This window comes from Prionailurus bengalensis, chromosome C2, assembly GCF_016509475.1.
Source record: "Prionailurus bengalensis isolate Pbe53 chromosome C2, Fcat_Pben_1.1_paternal_pri, whole genome shotgun sequence".
In the NCBI taxonomy this organism is placed as follows: Eukaryota; Metazoa; Chordata; class Mammalia; order Carnivora; family Felidae; genus Prionailurus; species Prionailurus bengalensis.
Window position 1 is genome coordinate 148453418 of NC_057350.1, and position 26601 is coordinate 148480018.

Sequence of the window (26601 nt, forward strand, 5' to 3'; positions counted from 1 at the left end):
GTTTTTAAATAGGCCTTGTATATTTCGTAAGTTTATTACAATGTATATTTTTGATGTCAGAAAACTTTTTCAGTTGTCAGCATATGAAAAATTTGGTTTTATATGTTGAAACTGTACTCAACAACCTGTTAAATGTATTGTTTATTATAAATGTGCTGTCATAGTTGAGGAATAATGGCAGTTTTCTCTCTCCCTTTCTGGTGGTTACATATTTTCTTATTCTGCACTGGTTAGGATATCCAGTACAGTACTGCATAGAAAAGGCAACATTGGTGTCTTTCCCCCAGCCTCACATGGGAAGTTATTGATACTCCTCCAAATGCTTGCTGAGTTTTTACCATGAATGAATTTTATCAAGTGGATTTTTTTTCTTCACTTACTGTGATGATTCTGATTTTTTTCCTTTATTCTTTTAATATAGTGAATTAGAGACTTTTTGCTCAGTGTTAAACTAAATTTACATGCTTGAAATAATGAACAGTGTTTGATGGAATTTGCTGGTAAAACCATTTGGGCCTAGACTTTGCTTTGTGCAAAGGTTTTTAATTACAGATTTATTTTACAGACCTAGCAATATTTGCTGTTATACTTCCTTAAGTCCGTTTTGTTCAGTTGTGGTTCACAAGGAATTTGCCCATTTCATCTAAATTTTCAAATAGATTAATGTAAAACTGTTGCTCATATCACTTTTTTTTTAATGTTCCTAACATTGATTTTCTTTGTCTTGTATCCTTAATGGGTGTCTGTCTCTTCTCTTCCTCATTACCTTGCTCATTTTCTTCAGCAGTTTTCAGTCAATTTTGTTAGCTTTTTTTTTCCCCCCTTTCAAAGAGATGGATTTATGGCTTTGCTGACATTTTCTACAGTATGTTTATTTCATTAATTTGTGTCATTTTTTTTCTCTTTCCTTGGACAGGAGGTGTTCTTCTAATGTGTTGATTTCTTTTCCTAATATGGGAATTTAATTCCTAATATAGGGATACATTTACTCCAAATATAGCTTAAGTTCCATTCTCACAAGTTTTGATTTGAACTGTCATTCAGTTTAATGTATAATTTCTGTTGCACTTTCTTTGAACGATGGGTTAGATATACATTTCTTGATGTTCAAATGTAATTTGCTATTATCCTTTTATTATCAGTTTCTACCTTAATTACATTGTAGTCAGATACTCTGACTTTAACCCTTTGAAAGTGGTTGAAATTTGCTCTGTAGTCCAACATATGGTCAACGTGTGTGTGTGTGTACATGTATCTGAAACTTATTTGCTGAGGATGACGTGTTAAAATCGTAGGCTTTTGGGGCACCTGGGTGGCTCAGTTGGCTAAGCGTCCGACTCCTTGGTTTCAGCTCAGGTCATGATCTCACAGTCCATGGGTTCAAGCCCCACATTGAGCTCTGCCCCAACAGTGCAGATCCTGCGTGGGATTCTGTCTCCCTCTCTCTGCCCTGCCCCCCCCCCTCTCTTAAATAAGTGAAAACATTTTTTTAAATTGTAGGCTACTAACAGATTTGCCTAATAGTCATCGAACTGTCAATTTTTTGTTTTGAACCCATATTACTAGATGTTAAATACAACTGGAACTTTTACTGGTATATTGAACCTTCAGTTTTTTGCAAAGATCACATTTTCAGTAACACTTCTTGTTAAAAGCCTATTTTGTCTGATTAATAATAGTGTTGTATCAGCTTTCTTAAGATGTTTGCATCATGTGTCTTTTTCATCCTAATGTATCCTAGTTTGGATTGGCTGACCTTGTTGGTTTTCAGCAGCTACTTTTAAAGTTCTGTGGGGTGCCTGACTGGCCCAGTCAGTTGAGCCTCTGACTTCAGCTCAGGTCATGAGCTCACAGCTTGTGAGTTCGAGCCCCTCTGGCAGCTCAGAGCCTGGAGCCTGCTTCAGATTCTGTCTCCCATCTCTCTCTGCCCCTCCCCCACTTATGTGCCGTCTCTCTCTCACAAAAATATTTTTTAAGTTCTCAGTCACCTCTTTAAATATTGCTTCTCCCCCATTCTCTTTATTCACCTTCTGAGACTCAAACCCTCTTTATGTGGCTCACACTCTCTTCTTGCTTCTCCATTCTGTGTATTTTCTCCTTACATTCTCTCCTCACTTATGGCTATGATTTGATGCTAAACTCGTTCATTGATTTCATTTCACTTAATTTTTCAATTCTAGAATTTATCCCGTCTGTTATATTTCTTTTTATGGTTTACAGCTGACCCATTGACATTTTCAAACTCCTGTAGTGCCATAGTTCTTTTCAGCTGTCACTAATAAATCCACTGTCCATGAGCTCTGTGGGTCTTGTTTCTCTTGTGTGTGGGATTTTTTCCCTGCCAGTTGTTCATGTGATCTCAATTTCCTAATGTGCAGGGGTTATGTGTTCTAGACATATGTAAGAAACTGTATGAGGAAGTTCAGGCATAGGAACTTTTCCTTTCTGTAGAGGATTTTGTTTCTTCTAGCTGCCTAGGAAACTAGCAAGCCAGAATCACCTTAATCCAATTTAAGGGATGATACACAAAGCTAGCCTGCTACCCCTGCGTAGGGCCAGCTCATTATTCCTAGACCGAAACTCTTCAAGGATTCCACCCATGCAGATTCAATATCCACATTTATCCTAATTCTACAAACTTACTGAAATTGCTGTTTGGTCTCCCAATTTCCAGGTGAAAATGCCCTAAATACCAAGATTCTCGCTCAGGATTTCCATCTTCTAGAGCTGATGATACCATCTTGGTTCTATGAAGTCTTAAAGTAGGTGTTATTTCGTGTCTAGTTTTTCTACTTGACCTTACCCAGGGAATTGGCTCAAACTTCTAATCCACCACTGTGACGAGCAGAAATATTTTATTTACTTAGAAAATTAGGGAATTTTCTTGGAAAACTATTTTTAAATCTTAAAAAGAACCTGGAGGAATTTTGATTAGAATATCAAGTGTCTGCTTCTTTGAAATTGGCTTCAGTGAAAGCTGGAGATCAATTGGAACCACAGTGACTAAGTATGATAACAGTGCATTCTCTTATAACCTCAGCACACTATCTTAATCATTCAAACAAGCTAGACAGATAAAACATCATCTGTTCTTTGACAGAATTAGGTTAACATGGGTCAGAGCTCAGGTCTGTATCCTACTGAAGGAAATGCATTTTTTTAAGATGTTTTTATGGCCCTATTGACAAAATAACTACACTAGCAAACATTATAGAAGGCAAGCCTACCTTCCATTTCTTATCTTTCAGCTAGATAGAATTAACTTTTAGGTCTGTAATCTGTTACATTTTGCATATGACCTGAGGTAGGAGTTCTTTTTTTTATTCACTTGAGTCTACACCATTTGTTTTACAAAAGACTCATTTCTCCCAGTTAATTGGCACTTTTGTAGAAAACTGGCCAAAAATGTGTCAGTCTACTTCTGAATTCTTTATTCTGTCCTGTTGATTTGTGTTTAGCCTCACAGCAGTACCACACTGTCTTGAGTAACTTTTCAGTAAGTCTTGAAATCAGGTAATGTGAGTCCTACACTTCAGTGGGCTTTATTTACCCTGGGACCACAAGAACATACTGGGTATTTTGGGCAAATGAGTTATGTTTCATCACCTAACCTGCAATGGACATAGCTAGAATATGTAAGTAACAAAAGAATTCAACTAATTCTTAAGACTAGAAGAAATCCAAATGGCAATATATGAAAAGGAATGTACTATCAGGCTAGCTAAAATGTGTAAAATAAGTGTCAGGATGTATAAAAACAGTGTCCTATGTGCTGGTAGGAGCTTAAAATTGTTAAAAACCACTCTGAAGACACACATTGCCCAAGTCCCAGTAATTCTCCTCCTAACTCTGTCAAAAACAGTTTAAATCAATAGCAGTATGTTCATGTAATGGAATAGTATGCAATGGAAAAGACTGAACTACATTTATAAAGAATAGTATCTTACAATGATTTTAAAAGACTTTAGTCGGGGTGCCTGGGTGGCGCAGTCGGTTAAGCGTCCGACTTCAGCCAGGTCACGATCTCGCGGTCCGTGAGTTCGAGCCCCGCGTCGGGCTCTGGGCTGATGGCTCAGAGCCTGGAGCCTGTTTCTGATTCTGTGTCTCCCTCTCTCTCTCTGCCCCTCCCCCGTTCATGCTGTGTCTCTCTCTGTCCCAAAAATAAATAAACGTTGGAAAAAAAAAAAAAAGACTTTAGTCTTGAAATTTTTTTAATGTTTAAGAGAGCATGTGAGCAGGGGAGGGGCAGAGATTGAGAGACCAAAGAACCTGAAGCAACTCTGCACTGTAAGTGCAAAGCTCGATGTGGATGAACCGTGAGATCACGACCTTAGCTGAAGTCAGATACAACCTACTTAGCCACCCAGGCACCCCAGAAGACTTTATTCTTTAAAAGGATTACATAATATTTCATTTATACACAGTGAAAACTAATACATAGTATTTAGGAACATATAGTGTTAAAGCTCAAAGGCAATGCAGGATGTGATTACCCACAAAGTTGGAATGGTCACCTTTGTGGAAGTGGTGGGGGACAATATGGGTGCTTTGATTACAGATGGGTAAGTAGAGTGGTTCTGGAGTGATGATCATGTTCTGTTTCTTGCATTGGATTGTTAAGCCTGACTGCTTTAAAATAATTCATTACATGATACATTTGATTTTTGCATGGTGATTGTGTTACATACCATGTACAAAGAAAATGAGAACAAGGTTGCAGACTAGGAAGCTCCAGGCCCTCATTCCTACATGGAAACAAAAAACTTGATAGGGCTTCCAGAAAATAGGCACTGGTACAGCAACTGAACAAATGCCCAATCAAGACAAGGTCGCTTTCAAAGTTTCCTGATGTTTTTATTCACCCTTTCTCGAACCCCTCCACAGTGTGGCATGGTGAGGAGAAAGCTTCCAGCTCGCAGTGATCCTTCTCAAATAGGGAACAGGGCAGAGCTTATTTGCAACATTCCAATGTGTCTATGGCTGCCTAAAGTACTGGTCTCCTTTTCTTCTAACTTGGCTCAGGGAAAAGTGGTATAACGTAGATCAAAGGCTGGGGAAAGCTGCAGAAAGAGGAAGGCACCGCTCATAAAAGCTGCAGGGATGCCGCAGACCCGATGATGACGGGGCAAGAAATTATGGACACAGGAATGAGAACATGTAAGGTCCTGAGAAGCAGGGAGAAAACTAGAAAACTAAGACACATAAAAGGCGCATCTGAAGTGGGGATAAAAAACAATACACAGCCGCGGGGGAGACGTGCCCAGAGAAGACTTGAGAGCTCGGACACTGCAAGTTAGTGAAGGTCTTCCCTGGCACAGGGCCAGCATGGAAAGGCTGGAAGAGATGGTTATTTTTCCAGATGCCTCATTTTCAGCAAAAGATCACAAAGCATATAAAGAAACAGAAAAACATGGCCTACCTATTCAAAGGAAGAAAATAATGTGGCAAGAAACCTCCTTTATTTAACAAACGGGCATTAGACGTATTAAAGACTTCAAACTGTCATCAATATGCTAAAATACTAAACTGAAAACATGAACAAAATTAGTATCAACTAAGATAGGAATTATCTTTTTAGAAAAAACCAAATTCTGTGGCTGAAAAAAGGAAAGGTGCCTCGGGCTTAACAATACTTCAAGAGAAGAATCAGGAAAACCAGTCAACTCAAGTTATTTGGTCTCAGGAGAACAAAAAATTTTGGAAATCTGAAAAGCGCGTATGGGCCACCATTAAAAGGTTGAAGCTTCCCTCGTGGGAGCCCCAGAAGCAAAAGAGAGCTGCACCAAAATTTAAGAAATAGTGGCAGAAAACTTCCCAAATTTGAGGAGAGAGATGAAGGTACAAATTCAAGCAGCTCAGTGAACTCCCAAGTATGTTAACCCAAAGGAACCCACAGACCACACCAAAAGACACATTATAATCAAACTGTTGAAAGCAAAAAGAGCATTTTGAAAGTAGCAAGAGAACAGTGATTTGTAACATAAAAGCGACTGGATTATCAGTGGGTTTTTTAGCAGAAGCTTAGGAGGTCAGAAGCAGTAGTGCTGAATGAAAGTAACTAAACCAAGAAACATTGTCAACACTGTCCTTCAAGAATGAAGAAATTACAAGATGTCCACATAACAAAAGCTGATGGAGTCCATTACCACTACATTTGCCCTCCAAGAAATGAAGTCTCTTAAGTAGAGATAGAAGGCCTTAATAACTCAAACATATACCAAAATACACAGGTAAACACAATATGAAAACCAGATTACAATTTTGGTTCTCTTCTAAAGGATTTAAAATGCATAAGAATAATTATAAATCCATGTTAATGGATATACATATAATACGTAATTTGTGAAATTAGTAACAGAAGGGTAAAACTGTAAAATAGAATTTTTTATGTGACAGAAGTTTGGTACTAATTTAAAATAGACTGTGGTTACCAGAGAGATTACAGAGAACATCTTAAAATTATAACAAAGAAAACTAGGGAACAAAAATAAAAGAAAATGAGAAGAAAAATGTAGCAATACAAAAAATTAAATACAAAGGAAGATAAATGAGAAACAGTGAAGCTGTTAAGATACAGAAAACATAACAAAATGGCAAAGTAAGTCCTTATCTATGATTACTTTAAACAGATGACATTCCCAATCAAAGGCAAATGCTGGCAGAATGAATTTTTAAAACCGGATCCAACTATATGCTGTCTGCAGGAGACTCACTTTAGATCTATGGACATATGCATTCAACGTGAAAGGATGGGAAAAACAGTTCATGCAAACAGAACAGGATTGGCTATAATATCTGACACTAAGTCAAAAATTTGCAAGACACAAGGATATCAAAAATTGATAAAATTAATTTGCTAATAAGATATAACTTACAAAACATGCAAGCACCAAATATGAGAGTTCCAAAATATGTGAAGCAAACATTTACAGTATTGAAGGTAGAAATAGTCCTACAATAAGAGACTTCAGTACCCCACTATTAATAATAAAACAACTATGCCAGATCAGTAAAGAAATAAAGTCTTGAGCAACACTGTTAGGCCAACTGGACCTAGCATACAGATCATTCTACACAATAAGAGCAGAAAATTCATTCTTCTCAAATGTGCATGGAACATTCTCCAAGACAGACCATGTGCAAGCTCATAAAACAAGTCAATACATTTTAAGACGAGCCATACAAAGTATCTTTTCCAGTCACAATGCAATGAAACTAGAAATCAGAAGGAAAACTGGGTAACTCTTAAATAGTGGGTCAAAGAAGAAATCACAAGAGAAATTAGAAATTTCATGTCTCAAGACATGGAAATAAAAATGCCAAAATGGGATGCTGTGAAAACAGTGCTAAAAGGAAATATATAAACTGTGCACACATTTGTAAAGATCAAATACCAACAATCCAACTTTGAGACTTAAGGAACTAACATAATAAAACTACTAAATCCACAACTAGCAGGAAGTATTAAAAGATTAGAGCAAAAATAAGAACAGAAAAATGAAATAAAAAATTGGTTGAGAAGATCAAAATTGAAGAACCATTAACAAGACTAAGAAAAAAATCAAATGAAAGTGGGGCCATTACAACCAATTTTGTAGAAGTAAAAGGATTATAAGAGAATACTATGAGCAAATGTACATCAATAAATTGTCTAACCTAGACGAATTATACATCAATAAATTGGACAAATTCCTAGAAACATTACCTACCCAAGACTGAATCACAAAGAAACAAAATATGAAGAAGACCTATGTCCAGAGAGAGACTGGATCAGAAATTAAAAACCTCTTGTGAAAAGCCCAGGACCATACGACTTCACTGGTGAATTCTACCAAACATTTAAAGAATTAGCACCAATCCTCAAACTCTTCCAGAAAACTGAAGAGGGAACACTTTCTAACTCATTATAGGAGGCTAGCATCCTGATACCTAAGCTAGAAAAGGGTACTACAACAGAAAAATTATAGAATATCCCTTATGAACATTGATGCAAAAAATCCTCAGTAATTGCAAATTCAGTAACCTATTAATATCATGACAAAGTGGTGGGATCCTTCGAATGCAAGGATGGTTCAAAATATGAAATCAATATAATAAACCACATATTAACAGAACAAAGGGGGAAAACACATCTCAGTAAGACGCAGAAAGACCATTTGACAAAATTCAACAAACCTTTCATGATAAAAACACTCAACTAGGAATAGAAGGAAGCTATCTCAACATAGTAAAGGCCATATATGAAACCACAGCAAACATTACAATGAAAGATTGGAAAATTTTCCTCTTAAATATCAGGATACCAGCTTTGCCACTTCCATTTATGTATTGGGAGTTCTGTCCAGCGCTGTTAGGCAAGAAAAAATAAAAGTCATCCAAACTGGAAAGGAAGTAGTAAAATTGTTCACTAAAAAACATTTTATATCTGGAAAACTCTAAATAGGTTCTGCACAAAATTGTTAGAATAAATACAGCAAAACTGCAGGATGCAAAATCAACACATTAAAGTCTTGTCTAGGCATATTTCAGAGATGCTACAGTTTTAGCTCCAGACCACCGCAGCAAATATAAAGCAAATCAAATGAACATCCTGGTTTCTCAGTACAGACGAAAGTTACACTATGCTGTAGTTTTACCAAGTGTAAAATAGCGTTGTGTCTAAAAAACAAGCCACGTACCTTAACTAAGAAGTACTTCTTGCTAAGGAAATGCTAACCATCTGAGCTTTCAGGAAGTACTAATTTATTTTGCTGGCAGAAGGTCTTGAAGATTGGAGTGGCTGTGGCAATTTAAGACAGTGAAGTTGGCTGCATCGATTCGTTCACGAACAATTTCTCTGTAGTATTTACTGCTGTTTGATTTTACCCATAGAACACTTCAAAATTGGGAGTCAATTCTTCTTAAGCCTTTCCATTGCTTTATCATCTAAGTTTATGTGATATTCTAAATCCTTTGTCATTTCAACAGTTTTCACAGCGTCTGCACTAGAAGTAGATTCTACCTCATGAAACCATCCACACGATTGTTTGCTCATCTGTAAGAAGCAGCTTTTCATCCATTAAATTTTTTTCATGAGATTGCAGCAATCCAGTCACATATTCAGGCCTCACTTCTAATTCTAGTTCTCTTGCTATTTCACCACATCTGCAGTTACTTCTACTGAAGTCTTGAACCCCTCAATATCATCCATTAGGATTGGAATCAACTTTCAAACTCCTGTTGGTGTTGATATTTTGACCTCTTCCTATGAATCATGGATGTTCTTAATGACGTCTAGAATGGTGAATGCTTTTCAAGAAGGTTTTCAATGTACTTTGCCCAGATCCATCAGAGGAATTGCTATCTGTAGCAGCTATAGCCTTACAAAATGTATTTCTCAAATAATGACTTCAAAATTAACATTACTCTTGATCTATGGGCTGCAGAACAGATGTTAGTAGGCATGAAAACATCTTGTACATCTCCATCAGAGCTCTTGGATAACTAGGTGTATTCTCAATGAGCAGTAATATTTTGGAAGGAATCTTTTTTTCTGAGCAGTTCTCAATGATGGGTTTCAAATATTCAGCAAACCATACTGTAAACAGATGTGTTGTCATCTAGGCTTTGTTGTTCCATTTCTAGAGAACAGGCAGAGTAGATTTAGCATAATTCTTAATGGCCCTAGGATTTTTAGAATGGTAAATAAGCATTAGCGTCAACTCAGGTCACCAGCTACATTAGCCCCTAACAAGGGTTTCATCCTGTCCTTTGAAGCTTTGAAGCCAGGCACTGACTTCTCTCCTCTAGCTTTCAAAGTCCTAGATGGCATCTTCTTCCAATAGAGAAGTCTGCTTCATCTACATTGAAATCTTTTGTTTAATGTAGGCACCTTCATTGTCTTAGCTCAGTCTTCTGGATAATTTGCTGCAGCTTCTACATCAGCACTTGCTGCTTCACCTTGCACTTTTACATTGTGGCCTTGGTTTCTTTTAACCTCATGAACCACTCTTTGTAGCTTCAAGCTTTTCTTCTATAGCTTCCTCACCTCTCTCAGCCTTCCTAGAATTGAGGAGAGTTAGGGTCTTTCTCTGGATTAGGCTTAAGGGACATTGTGGCTGATTTGATCTTCCGCCCAGACCACTAACACTTTCTCCACATCAGCAACAAGGATTTATTATCATTTTTCTCTGGAGTAGCACTGTTAATTTCCTTCAAGAACTTTCCTTTGCATTCGTAATTTGGCTAACTGGCACAAAAGGCCTACCTTTTTGGCCTATCTTGGTTTTCAATATGCCTTCCTCACTAAGCTTAATCGTTTCTAACTTCTGACTTCAAGTGAGAGATGTGTGACTCTTCCTTCCACTTGAACGCTCAGAGGCCATTGTGAGGTTATTAATTTCAACATTGTTCTGTCTCAGAATAAGGAGGTCCAACGAGAGAGAAGGAGATGGGAGGTGGGGACACAGATGGTTGGTGTAGCAATCAAAACACACCCAACATTTATCCATTAAGATTGTCACCTTACTGGGTGCAGTTCATGGCGCCCCCAAACAGTTACAATAGTAAGATGAAAGATCTTTCGTTACAGATCATAAGTATAATAATGAAAAATTAAAACATTGCCAAGAATTACCAAAATGTGATACAGAGACACAAAGTAAGCAAATGCTATTGGAAAACTGGTGCTGAAAACCCTACCTTAAGCAAGTCTGCCATAAACCTTCAGCTATAAAAAATACTGTATCTGTAAAGCACAATAAAGCTAAATGCAATAAAATAAAAACTGAAAACTACAAAACATCTCTGAAAGAAATGGAAGATGAAATAAGTAAATAGATCAACAGGGTTAAATGGATTGAAAAACGAGATTTGTCAATACTATGCAAAGTAATCTACAGAGTCAATGCAATGCCTATCAAAATTCCAGTGATGCTTTTAACAAATATAGGAAATTCCATCTATAAATTAACATATATAGCTGTTACTCTATAAATTAACATATATAGGAAACTTCCTATGGAATCTCAAGGGACCCCAAGTAGCCAAAATAATCTAGAAAAAGAAAAATATTGAAAGTCTCACTTCCTGTTTGCAAAATTTACTTCCTTCCAAATTTACTACAAAGATACTACAAAGATACACTACTTCAAAACAGTGTGATACTGGCATAAATACAGATGTAGACTAAGGTAACAGAATGAAGAGCTCAAAACTGAAACAGGAAGAAATAGAGAATTTGGACAGACCCATAACCAGTAAAGAAATAGAATCAATAATCTAAAGCCTCCCAAAAAACAAGAGTCCATGGCTGGATGGCTTTTCAAGGGAATTCTACCAAACATTTGAAGAGTTAACTCCTATTCTTTTGAAGCTGTTCAAAAAATAGAAATGAAAACTTCCAATCTCATTCTGTGAGGCCAGCATTGCCTTGATCCCAAAACCAAAGACCCCACTAAAAAAGAACTATAGACCAATATCCCTGATAAACATGGAAGCAAAAATTCTCAACAAGATACTAGCCAACAGGATCCAACAGTGCATTAAAAGAATTACCATGACCAAGTGGGATTTATACCTAGGATGCAGGGCTAGTTCAATATTTGTAAATTAGTGTGATACATCACATTAATAAAGGACAAGAACCATATGATCCTCTCAGACACAGAGAAAGCATTTGACAAAATACAGTATCGTTTCTTGGTAAAACCCTCAAGAAAGTAGGGATAGAAAGATCATACCTCAAGATCATAAAACAAGTTCTTTTTGAACTTGTTGAGGGCTAATTTGTGACCCAGTATGTGATCTGTTCTAGAGAATGTTGCATGTATACTCGAGAAGAATGCGTATTCTGCTTTAGGAGGAAATGTTCTTAATGTTTCGAATGCATACGGAAGACCCACCGCTAGTATCATCCTCAGTGGGAGAAAACTGAGAGCTTTCACCCTAAGGTCAGGAACAGGACACTACTCTCCCCACGGTTATTCAACATAGTACTAGAAGTCCTAGCCTCAGAAATCAGACAACACAAAGAAAAGGCATCCAAATTGGCCAGGAGGAAGTAAAACTTTCACTCTTCACAGACGACAGGATACTCTATATGGAACATCCAAAAGATTCCATAAAAAAACTGCTAGAACTAATTCATGAATTCAGCAAAGTCTCAGGATATAAAATCAATGCCCAGAAATTGGTTGCATTTCTATATACCAATAATGAAGCAGCAGGAAGAGAAATCAAGAAATCAACCCCATTTACAATTGCACCAAAACCCATAAATATCTAGGAATATACCTAACCAAAGAGGTAAAAAACTTTCACACTGAAAACTATAGAAAGCTTATGAAAGAAACTGAAGACACAAAAAGGGAAAATATTTCATGCTTATGGATTGGAATATTGTTAAAATGTTGATACTACCCAAAGCAATCTATATATTCAATGCAATTCCTATCAAAATAACACCAGCATTCTTCACAGAGCTAGAACAAACAATCCTAAAACCAGAAAAGACCCCAGATAGCCAAAGCAATCCTGAAAAAGAAAACCAAAGCTGGAGGCATCACAATTCCGTACTTTAAGATGTACTACAAAGCTGTAATTATGAAGACAGTATGGTACTGGCACAAAAACAGACACTTAGATCAACAGAACAGAAATGGACCCACAAACATATGGCCAACTAATCTTTGACAAAGCAGGAAAGAATGTCCAATGGAATAAAGTGTCTTCAGCAAATGGTGTTGGGAAAACTGGACAGCATTATGCAGAAGAATGAACCTGGATCACTTTCTTATGCCATAAACTCAAAATGGATGAACGACCTAAATGTAAGACAGTAAGCCATCAAAATCATCGAGGAGAAAGCAGACAAAAACCTCTTTGACCTCGGCTACAGCAACTTTTTACTCAACATATCTCCAGAAGCAAGGGAAACAAAAGCAAAAATGAACTGTTGAGATCTCATCAAAATAAAAAGCTTCTGCACAGCAGAGGGACATTCAGCAAAACTAAAGGCAACTGATGGAATGGGAGAAGATATTTGCAAATAATGTATCAGATAAAGGGCTAGTATCCCAAATCTATAAAGAAGTTACCGAACTCTACACCCAAAAGACAAATAATCCAATGAAGAAATGGCCAAAAGATATGAATAGACACTTTTCTAACGAAGACACCCAGATGACTAACAGACACATGAAAAAATCCTCAATATCACTCATCATCAGAGAAATAGAAATCAAAACCACAATGAGATACCACCTCACACCTGTCAGGACGGCTATAATTAACAACTCAGGCAGCAACAGATGCTGGCAAAGATGTGGAGAAAGAGGAACCCTTTTGCACTGCTGGTGGGAATGCAAACTGGTGCAGCCACTCTGGAAAAGAGTGTGGAGTTTCCTCAAACAAAAACAACTACCCTACGATTCTGCAATTGCCCTACTAGGTATTTTTCCAAAGGATACAGGTGTGCTGTTTCAAATGGGCACATGAACCCCAATGTTTATAGCAGCACTATTGACAATATCCAAAGTATGGAAAGAGCCCAAATGTTCATCGACAGATGAATGGATAAAGAAGATGTATATACATACAATGGAGTATTACTGGGCGGTCAAAAAGAATGAAATTCTGCCATTTGCAATAACATGGATGGAACTAGAGTGTATTATGCTAAGTGAAATTAGTAAGAGGAAGACAAGTATGTGACTTCACTCATGTGGAATTTAAGATACAAAACAAATGAAAAGAGAAGGGAAGCAAAAATAATAGAAAAATAAGCAGGAGGATAAAACATGAGAGACTCTTAAATATAGAGAACTGAGGGTTGCTGGAGAGGTTGTGGAAGGGGGATGGGCTAAATAGGCAAGGGGCATTAGGGGGGGGACACTTGTTGGGATGAGCACTGGGTGTTACATGTAGGGGATGAATCAATCACTGGATTCTATTCCTGAAATCATTGCACTGTGCCTAACTAACTTGGGTGTAAATTTAAAATAAAAAAAGGGTACCAATACCACTCAATGGAAAAAGGAGAGTCTTTCTAATGAATGGTCCTAGAAAAATAGGATATCCATATGCTAAATAATGAAGGTGGACCCTTACTTAACACTGTATACAAAAATTAACTTAAAATGGATCAAAACCCTAAACAGAACAGCTAAAACTATAAAATTGTTAGGGGAAAAAAAGCTTAGAGGAAAAGCTCTATGAATAGATTTGTCAATGATTTCTTGGATAGGACAATAAAAGTACAAGCTACAAAAGAAAAAGATAAATTGACTTCATCAAAATTAAGTACTTTTATACATCATGGACCCTGCTGACAGGGTGAAAAGGCAACCTACAGAATGGGAGGAGCACATATCTGATAATATCCAGGATATATTAAGAAACTCCTACAACTCAACACTTAAAACCCAATTAGAAAATGGGCAAAGGACTTGAAAAGACATTTCTCCAAAGAAGATATACAAATGGCCGATACACACGGGAAGATGCTCAACAACATCACTAATCCTTAGGGAACTGCAAATCAAAACCACAATGAGATGGCACTTTACACCCATTATGATGATTATAAAACAGAAAAAAGCAAGTGTTGGGGAGGATGTGGGGAATTTCAAACCCTTATGCATTGCTGGTAGGATTCCAAAATGGTGCAGTCACTGTGGCAAGCAGTATGGCAGGTACTCAAAAATTAAACATGGAATTTTCATATGATACAGTACTTCTACTTCTGGGTGTGTATAAAGAAGAAAAGCAGGTTCTCAGATACCTGCACCCCCATGTTCATAGTAGCATTATTCACAACAGCCAAAAGATGTCAACAGCCCAAATGTTCATGGATAGGTAAACAGATTAACAAAATATGGTATATATGCATACAATGGAATATTATTCAGCCTTAAAAAGGAAATTCTGATGAACTTGGAACACATTATGCCAAGTAAAATAAGCTAGACACAAGAGGACATGTATATAATGATTCCACTTATATGAGGTGCTTACAGTAGTCAAATTCATAAAAACAAAATAGAATGGTTGGTTGCTAGGGGTTGCAGAGATGGAGGGTAGGAGTGCAGAGTCATTGTTTAATACATACAGAGTTTCAATTTGGGAAGATGGAAACTGGAGATAGATGGCCGTGCTAGTTACACAATAATGTGAATGTATTTAATGCCATCGAACTGCATACTTAAAAACTACTAAAATAGTAAATTTTGTTACATATATATTTACCACAATAAAAGAATATAAAGTGTAAATTCAGCAAAAAAAGAATACGAAAGTGAACAAATAGAGCAACTCATAACATAGATTGGCCCATAAACGAAATGTTAGCTCACAATAGACAAAACCAAGCGTGCTGTTTATAACTACACATAGAATGTGTGGGGGTTTAAAAAATGCACAAACATATCAATAATAATAATAACAAAACCCACAATTACTCCAAGAATCAGAACAGTGCTATTGCCTCTATGGTCAAGGAGGGGGATACAATTTTTTAGGGACACGAAATGTGTCATTTAAGGTAAGCGGTAGGTATATGAGTGTTTATTCTTGGAACTCTAACACACTTTATATAAATCTTCTGTATATATCTCACAATATTTTATATTTTTAAAATTTTTTTAATGTTTATTTATTTTTGAGATAGAGTGTGAGTGGGGAAGGGGAAGAGAAAGAGGGAGCCACAGAATACAAAGCAGGCTCTAGGCTCTGCACTGTTAGCAGAGAGACCAATGCAGGGGTCAAACTCACAGGTTGTGAGATCATGACCTGAGTCAAAGAAAGATGCTTAACTGACTGAGCGACCCAGGTGCCCCTATATTTCAAAATTTTTAAAAACTGCAAACCGAGGGGCACCTGGGTCGCTCAGTTGGTTAAGCGTCCAATTCTTAGTTCCAGATCAGGTCACGATCTTGCAGTTTTGTGAGTTCAAGCCCTGCATCAGGCTCTGTCCTTGCAGCATGGGAACTGCTTGGTATTCTCTCGCTCTTTCTCTGCCTCCCCAACTTGCACTGTGTCTGTCTCTCTCAAAATAAATGAACTTTAAAAAAATTAAAAACAAAAACACCCCTGCAAACTGAACCCTCTCCCACCAAAACCAGAAAAGTGAACTTTGTCCATATTTACTTCCCAGACGGTTTATACTTTGGTGTAATGGAAGACTGGAAAAATCTAAAACACACCACAGTGATTATTTTTCAGTCTTCTCATTGAGGATTTTTTTCCCCTTAAAATACCATCTATTCTGCTTTCCTTCTCACAAATAAAGTGGTTCCAGATTTAAGACTGAACCTGAACAGGCCTATCATTAGGACTTCGGCTGGTACTAACTGCTCACAAAACATAACATTCACTAGATAGGAGTTAAATGTTCTTAGGAACTTTCAGAACATTTCCATAAATAATGTTTATCTGGTAGATTTTAAAAATGTATTTAAAACACTGTTTTGATAGAAATACGATTGCTGTTCACACCAAATTGGCAATATCCAACCAATAAAATTTGAGCTCAGTCAGAGCCACCAATTCCAACTGACATTTTGGATTCCTAAAAATAAAATACACACACACAGGCAGGTACAGTACTTAATCGAAATATATTTGTCTAATATCTACAAAGTGAACAATTGGTCTTAAGAAAGCAGACAAAAAGGCACAAAATTAGTATTACTACAGAGAAGCATTCATGCTACTGGGCTTTATAAATATTCTGAGTGGCACAGTAAAAAATAAATTAAGCACTGAGCAATAATCAAATACTTCATTTTCCTTGCTGTATATTCTAGTCATGTCTTGACCTCATTTGTAAAGGCAGAGGACTGAAATTCAGCTGAAACCATGGAACACTTACGTAGTCTTTCTGTGTGTGTTATTTAATCACAGTGGTTTTCCTGCAGAGTTTGGGTCAAACAAGAGAGGCGCACTTAAAAAATCCACAGGACATTCTTTTCTCTTTCCCCAAACTAAATACAAAATTGAGGCTGTGGTTGTGCAGTTCTGGATATGGATGCGTGTATTTAACTTCTAAAGCCCTTTTTCATCACAAAAGTAGTGAAGTCTCTGTATGACTTGGTTTCTACTGTAAAAGAAGCAGCTTCTGGAAAATGTATTACTAATACTTTGAGCATGAGAAATTGTCAGATTTTGGGGCAAGTAGATAGGAGGAATATTCCAAGGTGGGCTCGGTCCTCCCAAAGGTGCTCCATCTTGGAAGGCTCTGGCATAAACCTTTAACAGCTTCTTGCCCACTCACCATTCAGCAGGAAATAGCAGTTTTTCTTTCTTAAGGACAAACGAAATGCTGAAGTGGACAGGGAGGTGGGAATCACAACAAGAATTGTGAAGTGACAGCCACCTACACTTCCACCAGGAATGAGCCACTTTCTACCATATGGACATCAACTGGGCCATGCCAACTCACCTGTGTTTTGACAGGAGTTGACTACCCGAGAGTATTTTTGTGAGTGCAAAACATTTTTGGCAAAGTGAAAAATAGAAAACTTCAAACCTCATTGATAAAAAGGAGCTCATAATTACCCACTTAAATCTTGGTTAAGTGCAGTATTTACATGTGTAATAATACCCAGCAGACATGGGCATATAGTGCATGTGTGTGTGTGAACATACAGTGTATTGGGAGCTCACACACAAACTGTGTATACACACATGCCCCAAATGGCTCTTGAATAAATCTAATCCACTAGTAGTTTGGTGGTGCATTTTTCACAGTATATAAGTTCTCTCTCAGGTACCATTTCTTGAAGGATAACAAGAGGTCTCTGTGAATACCAGCAGAACCTTGATACTGAACCACTTTAATTCCTACAAAAAACAGGGCTATTTCTGAAAGCTGCACCTCCACCCCATCAGTGTGCCTTCCAAAGAGGATTGAAGTATACCCAGCCGTCACCCTGTAAGAGAAAGAAGGAGACATTTTATGAAGACCTCTCTGCTGGGCAAGGGGAGAATCAGAGGTAGCTCGCAGCCTCTGCTATGTTAGAAGCCAAGTCCCACACAGAGCAGTGCTCCATTAGCATCTGTTCAGGACTGCCACTAATACGTGTGCGCGTCTTGTTCTGGGAGCTCACCACCACACCACGCCGGGGGTCTCGCCACCCCTCCTCAGCCCGGCTGCTTTGTGAGACAAGATCTTCACATTTTGGCATGTCAGGAGGAAAACCCAAAAAATAAGATTAACCAAAGAAGGGGGGCTTTGTTGGGTTACATCATATAAGATTAGTTGGCCAAAAACACACCTTTGAAACAGTGGGACAAGAAAGGAAAAGAGGGTGGTCCAATGAACGGACACGAGAGAAAAGGCAAGGCCTGCCTCTGAGGAATTTTTCCTAATCAGTGATGTACAGCCCACTGGCCTGGAGGGGAGTGCCCAACCACGGCTCCCTGCAGCAGGAGGTGGCCACGAATCCGCACACGTGAGTAATGACGCCAACCATCAGAAAAAGGCAAATGTCAAAATGTACACAATCTGGGGCTTGACTAGAAGGGAATGTGCCAAATAGTAACAATTCTGGTATTGGGATGATTTTTATTCTTTACATATCCTCAAGTTTTCTGTTACGAACATACTGGTTTTCCTTAAACCCAGGAAGAAGAGCTGTGCTTTTGTTGTTGTTGCCTTTTAGGGTTTTTTTGTGTGTGTCTGTTTTTGTTTTATGGCCAACTTTTCACAGAAGCCAGGCAAACTAGATCCACCACACAGAAGGGTCCTTGAAGGGTTTTTTAATGGTTAATTTTATGTGTTAACCTGATTCACTGTGGTGCCCAGATGAAACATTCTGAGTGTGTCCATGAAGGTTTCCAGACGAGATAAGCACTCAGTAAAGTTGATTTCCCTCCCTACAGTGGATAAGCATTATGCAAGCCTTTGAGGGTCTGAAAACAAACAAGGTAGAGGCAGGAGGGACTGACCCTCCTCTTTCTGTTCTGCCTCCCTTCTTTAGTTGGGATTGCTCATCTCTTCTGCCTTTGCACCAGCATTTACACCACTGGCTCCCCTCCTGGGTTCCCAGGCCTTTGGGCTGGGACTGAATTATACCCACTGGCTTTCCCAGGGTTTTCATTCAGCTCTGCTGTTTCTCTGGAGAACAGATTCACCTCACCGAGGCAAGGCTCCCAGACGTGGTTCCCACTCAGAGTCTCATAAAGGCAGTCTGCTCAAGCAGGCTTCCTGTCTGAATCGGAAGCCAACCTCGAAGTCTCTGTTCACCCACAGCCCCAGTTGCTGCCTGGGGGAGAGCAGCAGCTGCTTCTGCTCCTGAGCGTAAGGGCACCTCAAAGTCATTAACACCCCCATCAGCCCTCCTGCTACACAGGATAACCCTTCCTTGCAGCACAAGTCGGACAGGAGCAGTCCCGGGGCCAAAGAAAGCTTAGACATATCTCGACTGGCTCTATGTTTAAACTGAAGATTCCTTGATATCATGTGAATATCAGATTTGTCATAAAAATTCAGATTTGTGGCTTCTTGTGAAGAATTAGACCGTCGATGACCACCTGGAGGTTAAATGGTATCCGGGCCCTTCACAGACTCTTGTGTCTGCACCAGTCCTCACGGGGGTTTCCCTCAACGATGCTGCCAGGCCCCGAGGGCCTGCGTTAAAAGCTGTGGCTCCTTACCCTTCCATCGTTTGCAACTCTGTTCTCAGGATGCTCCTCAACTGCTCCACAAACAACTTTAAAAGCATAAGAGCCTCAACCGGGCACATGGTGCCTTGCCCTCTTGCCCAGTGGGTGGGCAGACTGGTGGAGATGACTGCCTTGCGGTGTCACTTCTCCGGGTGACAGTGGCAGTTCACACCAGCCTTTCTGAGCACACCCGTCCCACTTGGCCCACGGGAGGCAGGGCTCCGAGAGGGCGCTTGTTCTCAATCATGAAGGTTCCAGTCCCCCAGCTGTGCAGACAGGCTGTGAGATGCTTCACGGCTAATTTGTCACTGATGATAAAGTAGCAGGGGCTGTGTTTTTTGTTTTGTTTTGTTTTGTTTCTGTTTTTTCTGTTTTTTTAATAGGACAGCATCCAGATCTGCAATCCCATTCATTCCTTGCCCCCCTGTCGGGCTGACAGGCTATTCTGATGGAAGATGTCAGAGGGAAGTGTCACAGGACAGCCTGGCCCAAAGCCAGAGCCAAGCTGCCCCAAACCTTCCCAGGACCATCCTCATTCGTACAAACTGCTGCATTAGCAAGACCGACCCATCCGCCCCTCACCTGGGACAAGTCCCCAAAGACAGGTGGCAGGGTTACCTCCTGGATAAAATACTTGGGCCGCCATGGTGTGTGCAGGTTCTCCCGCTTCCGCTCCTCTACCCGCTGCTTCTCCTCCAGGAGCCGCTTCTGCTCAGTGGCAGCATCAATGTCCCCCAGCCGCAGGTATCTGGTCACCTCCTGCCAGAGGTTCCTGGAGATGCATGGAGGAGAGGAGGTGGTCAGACAGGGACAGCTCGTTTGGCAATGACAGTTCTCAGCAAGGGGGCCAGAGCTGCGGCGGGGAGGGCATCTGGGTGGGCCATCTGTTAGGGCTAGTTCATTCCAGGTGCCTCAAAGACCTCTAGAGCCAGGATTTGAACCCAGGGCCAACAGGCCCCAAGTTTCCACTCTCCTCTTATCCTGAGCAGCATGACTTTCTCAGGGCTGAGTGTCTAGGAACTGAATCTAGTAATAGGAGGAGGAACCAGTATTAATACTACTGCTGTTACAAACAACAATAATAATAGCAGACACTTTCATTGCATTATCATATTTCTAACATTTTACATATGTAAATGCTCATTTAATCATAACAACCCAATGGTATAGATGCTATATTCCCATCTCCATTTTAACAAGAAAGACAAGATCCATATAAGGTGAGGTGTCCAAAGTCAGCAAACTGGTAAACACGAGCGATGGCTGCTTATTCACAGGGGATTCCACCGTTAGGAGTTACAGACAGGGCCACGTGGGAGTGTGCGTTTATGTGGTAGGATCCATCATCTCCCCCATGTCTACACAGAAAATTACTTCTCTGCCTCACTCACTCATTCATTCGCTGCAGAAGGCAGCCTAGATTGGCTCCTGATGTACAGCTTTCCGCACCCTCAGGAATGTCCCAGGACCATCCCTGATTCATACTCTGTTCTAGAGGGTGAGGAAAGGGACTGAGGCAAAGCGAGACACCATCACCCATGCACTTCCTCACGTAAATGCATCAGGGCCACTTGGGATTGTGTACAAAAGGAACTATCAGAATTCTCAACAGCGAGGATTTCCTCCCTGAGTGGGGCTAACGATGCCTCTGTAGCCAGGAGTAAGTAGACACTCTGTAATTAGATCCAGGGCCAGAGAATGCTCCCACAGTGGATAGCCCTGACCTGTCCATGAGAGGGCCTCGAATAGCAGGAAGCCTGGAGTGTCAGATGATTAAGCTGAGAAAGGCCACACAGGGCTGCCGGCAAAGTGGGGACAATGAGCAGCCCCTTCTGAGGGGGACCAAAATTAGGCAACTGACAAGGGTTAAGCTCCCGCTGGACACTCAGCCTGCCCACCGGACCTGCCCTGAGCCCCACCGTACAGAGCCCCAAGGAGAATAATGCTCTCACTCCAATTTTACAGCAGGAGAAACTTCTGGGAGAAGCTGGGCACAAGGACATCCCAGGTGGGGGTGCTCTCAGGGGCAGGACCTCCCATGAAGAGTCACATCATAAGCTGGTGGTCCCAAATTTAGAGGGGAGAGACCTCTAAAAGAGGTCAGCAAACGTTTTCTATAAAGGGCCAGGCAGTAAACATTGTAGGCTTTGCAGGCCATAAACAGTAGGTAAATTAATGATCATGGCTGTGGTCCCATAAAACTTTCAAAAAATCAGCCACGGCCTGGACGTGGCCCATGGGCCACAGTTTGCTAACCTCCTGGACTAAAAAATAAAAGTGGTATATTCTAAGAAGATCCTGCTTCTTCTGAAGATCCGTGCAGAAACATCACACGGATGTTTAAGTGGCTATATGAATACTATATGTATTCATACCATGGAGTAGACATACTAATTGGGTGGATACTCCATAATTTAACCATTTTCCTATGTTGGACAGTTGGGTGTATTTTTTTTTTTTTACGTTTACAGTTTTTTTTAATACCCAATTTAGAGGCACCTGGGTGGCTCAGTCGGTTAAGCATCTGACTCTGGGCATGATCTCACAGACTTGTGAGATCAAACCCCGTGTCTGGCTCTGCACTGACAGTGTGGAGTCTGCTTGGGATTCTCTCTCTCTGCCCCTCGCCTGCTCGCATTCTCTCTCCCTCTCTCTCTCTCTCAAATAAATTTTAAACAAACAAGTAAAATTTTAAAATACCCTATTTTATATTTAAAACCGTTTTTGAACTTAAGAATTTTCCTTCAGAATAGATTCCCAAAGACAGAATACAAAATTAAAGTGAATTCATTTGAAGCCACTGATCCATGCAGCTACCCTGCACCCATTCTTACTATGAGCATATGACCCAGGGTGTCCATTTTATCACGTCCTTGCCATTGCTGACTTTTTAAAAATAATGTCGCTAATCTGGCGATAAAAATAAAATATCCCACTGCTTCTATGCACAGTTCTTTGATGACTAGCAACTCTGTATTTAACTCTGCAATCAAGCAACAGACCAGTTGAGTTGACAAACTCTTTTAGGACAGGCATTAAAAGTCTACTGTCAGCGGGCACCTGGGTGGACCAGTTGGGTAAGCATCCAATTCCTGATCTCGGATCCGGTCATGATCTCACAGTTTGCACTCATGGCGCAGGGCCTGCTTGGGATTCTGTCTCTCCTTTTCTCTGTCCCTCCCCAGCCTGTGCTCTCTCTCTCTCAAAGTAAATAAATAAACTTAAAAAGTTTTTTTAAAGGCTATCCTCAAAAGCCACCCCACACTTAACATAATAACTAAACTGAAAGCTCCAAAGACCCCAAAGGGTCTACCCCTAAGACACATACAGTGGAAAATTCAAGCACCCCAACAAGTGAGAAGAACACTATTCCTGGCCCATTTCCATTCGCTGGGCTTTCAGAGGCTTCTTCTCTGTTCCTCGGGTCAAGTGCTAAGGATCGCTAAGCTGGAAAGAAACAACCCAACCTGACTCCCACCTGGACTCCATGGGCCCCTGCTTCTCCAGAGGTCTGATCTTCTTGGGGTACACTGGCAGTGTGGTCGTATCAATGACTCTGGTTTCTCCGTTGTTGTAAGTGAACTCTAGGGTACCATTCCATTCTCCGTGGGCTTTACAAACAATGGTGTTGGTTGGGTTGTGCTTCACTTCTGCTGTGACCCTGAATTCATGAATGAGTCAAAGGAACATGTTTTCCAAGATTAACAAAACAGAGACTTGCTTCCAAAGGTGTACTCACATTTACAGATTTTTTTTTATGAGTTGGCAAGGAGGAGGGATTGCTTTTTGCCATTTTGCTTAATGACTAGCTCTTAAAACTGTGACCTAATATTCTTGATCAGAAAAAGAAAGCATTGGTAGAAAAACAGGTGAGATCTGAATGAAATCTGTACATTAGTTAATAGCAATGCAGCAATGTTAATTTCTTAATTTTGATAAACACACAAAAGGTACATGTTATTACTGGGGTGAAAATCAAGCAATTCAAGAAAAATAAAGTATATACTTCTCCTCCCCAAAATAGCATCTAACAGTGCTACATTTGAACCACCAACAGGTCCTGGGTGTGTACTAAGAACTGTGGGTCAAACAGGACTGACCACAATCCGCCTGAGATCACGTTGAAAAAAGGGGGAAACGTTCAGCCTGGCATCTGCACATTCCCCTGAACGAAGGCTGAGCAAAACCTGGACCCTTGGCATTGAGTGAACAGCATCTTACTCACAGCAGTGGCTTCGAGGGACCACTTTTTACAAGGGGCCTTTGTGGGATCTGTGCCCTCCTCACTTCGCCTGCCTGGTCTGAGGGAGCTCTAGGCCTCCAACTCTGGGAGAAAGAATACCCCCACCTCCCTCACCACCTTCAAGCTTGTTGCATAGAGTAATGCAGTAGAAGTGGGAAAGCCTGCTCCAAAGCAGCCAAGTGTGGGAAGGAGCTAAGCTTCTTTCCTTCTAATGGCCCAGCTCAGTTGAACTTAGAATTTTCAACATGGGCTTGGAAGCCTTCTCCCTGAGTCTGAGAAACACCATGGCTGCTAGATGCTGAGGCAAAGGCTTGTGGGTGGCATCAGAAATCTTCTGGTATGTTCTAGAAGGGTATGAGGGGTGCACTGGCAATGTTTTAACAACTGGCTCTCTAAAGGGAAAGAGACCTGATCTGTAGCATTTGCCATGTTCTGTGGTGCCCACCACAGCTGATCTCAGGCTACAGACATGGTCTGTGGGACTGTGGAGAAGCACATACCATCAGCTCTTGCAAGCCAGCGCACGTGGCTCCAAAACAGCCACCAAAGGCATCCACTTCCCCAGGTGACAGCCTGGCATCCTCACATGAACCATACAGAACACTTTCCAAGAAAAAGGGCAAAGATTGGAGCTTGCTTATATGATGCTCTAGGACTGTGGCAATAAAAACATCTTAATGCTTCCCTCAAACAGCAGACTTTTCCTTCAATTTCTTTGCATCAGGCTTCCCCAGCTACTAAAAGAAGTAGCCCTGATCTGAGATGATACAGGATTCAGGATTATTTAATGGATCCAACTGAACATGAAATGAGCTCTCAGGCAGTGTCTAAGCTCACAGATGGAACTGCTTCAGAGCAGAGAAACAGACTGTGGCCCGGGAAGGGAAAGGTTATTATTACAAACGGAAGCACTTCCTATTCTGCTGGTGTGTGTTGTGAATGTATCGCCAAAGGATTTCACTGTAAGTGTAGTGTGGGAAGGGCTCAAAAAACCACCGTGTTGAGGGGCGAAAAGAAGAGTACCTCTTTTAAAAAAAGGTCTTTTAGCTTTATCTTGATTTCCAACTCATCCCATGGCTGGAACCCAAGCTTCTAACGGAGGAAAGAAAGGGTATTGTGATAAGGCAAAGACAAAGGCTTCCTGGCGCCTCCTACCTGTGGACTTTCCCTCCGTAAAAAGGCTTTGTGTGGAATATCACTGTCGCTGAGTACCCAGTCTTGGCACAGCTGATGCTGACTTTGCCTCCAAGCTCCACCCATGGGATGGTGAGAATAGACCGAGCATAGGCACTGGGCAGGGTGAACACGTACTCCTCCCCGTGTTCCAGGAGCCTCAGCACACCTCCAGGGAGAGAGGAGGAGGGTCAGACACACAAGAAAAGGGCAGTTAGGGATCAAAAGACATAAAGATGAGAAACCAAACAGCTTCCTGCAACAGACATCTTGTCTCCCACTTCTGCAAAGGTAAGCCACTCCCTGGCCACTTATTTATCTCATAACCCTACTGGGGGAGGGGGGCAGACGCTGTCCAAGGTGCTGAAAACACAACGGTGAATAGACCCCACTTTCTTCCTTCAAGGAGAACAAAAAGGTGGACATTAATTGCCAATCCAGCACAAAACTAACTTCATAAGGCAGGAGAGAGAAGTGCCCGGTGCCATGGAGACCTTCGGCAGGGGTTGACCTGGAAATAGAATTCTCCCTAAGGAAGGGACGTTTGGGCCGGGGAAGAGTTGAGAAGGTAAAGAGAGGAAGGAAATATTCCAGGCAGAGGGAAGAGTGCAGTGCAAAAGTGCTGTGGTGGGAAGGAGCCTGGTGAGCAGGAAAGGGCCTGAGGGAAGGGCCCATGTGCAGAAAGAAAGGGAATAGGTACAGGTGTACAGACTGGCCAACTCAGCAGACCTTCTTTTCAACTTTGAAATAGCATGTAAATGAGTTTTACCTTTTCCTGAGAGCAAGACACCTTCGTGGTTCACATGAAATTAGAGAACTCAGACCATACACTGCTCTCAACCTGAGGCAGACACTAGCCACATGAGCAACCCACCTCTAGATCGTGGGTTCTCCGACCTCAGATCCACGCATTAGGGGTAGAAAGGTCTCAGTCCACTGGAACAATGAAAAACTGTGTGGGTTTCCCTATTTTCTAGGGAAAGGGGCCATAGTGTTCATCAAGTCCCCGAAGGCTGACATGACCATCCTATAAACGCACTAACTCCCAGGACTGTTGCATAGTTTACGTGCTGCACAAAGTGGCCACCAAAGGTTGGAATCCAGCCTTTGCTTTGGCCTGGCTGGCCAGGTGCCCACAGTGGAGGTGCAGCATCCCACTTTACTCCGAGGCCTGTACAGGCCGGCAGAGGCCCCAAGAACCAGGCTCCAGGCCAAGATCTGTTCTGTGTAAGGTACCTTCTCAGCATCCCACACTCCAGCCCTGGGGCTCAGCGACCTGTACACGTCCTCACCACTCTGTCCCAGCTCATTCCCAGTCTGGCAATTATCAGGTGCACTGTGTATCTAAGGAAGGAAGGTGCTGTCCTTTGGCCACACATGGTCAGTGATGTCCCCTCCCTGGGCCCCCTGCTCCTCCACTGGAAAGAGTGAGGAGTGGTGTCAATGGTGCTCGTGTGTGTTGGCACTTTCTGGCTGCATTCCTGGGGGCCTCCCGACGACTCCATTTGGCAATAATTATCATTTTCAAATAAGGATGAGGA

At 40.9% G+C, this 26601-nt stretch overlaps 1 protein-coding gene across 1 annotated transcript in view; it reads right to left on the minus strand.

The window, feature by feature from the left end:
• Positions 1-16576: 16576 nt before the first annotated feature.
• Positions 16577-26601, minus strand: part of OSBPL10 (oxysterol binding protein like 10) — a 314732-nt gene continuing 304707 nt past the window's right edge. Inside the window, exons 9-12 of the mRNA XM_043595604.1 lie at positions 25043-25229; positions 23123-23305; positions 20263-20416; positions 16577-17909 (exon numbers count right to left, since the gene is read on the minus strand). Coding sequence (XP_043451539.1) covers positions 17865-17909; positions 20263-20416; positions 23123-23305; positions 25043-25229 — 569 coding nt within the window. The 3' untranslated portion in view covers positions 16577-17864. The remainder of the gene's footprint in view (positions 17910-20262; positions 20417-23122; positions 23306-25042; positions 25230-26601) is intronic.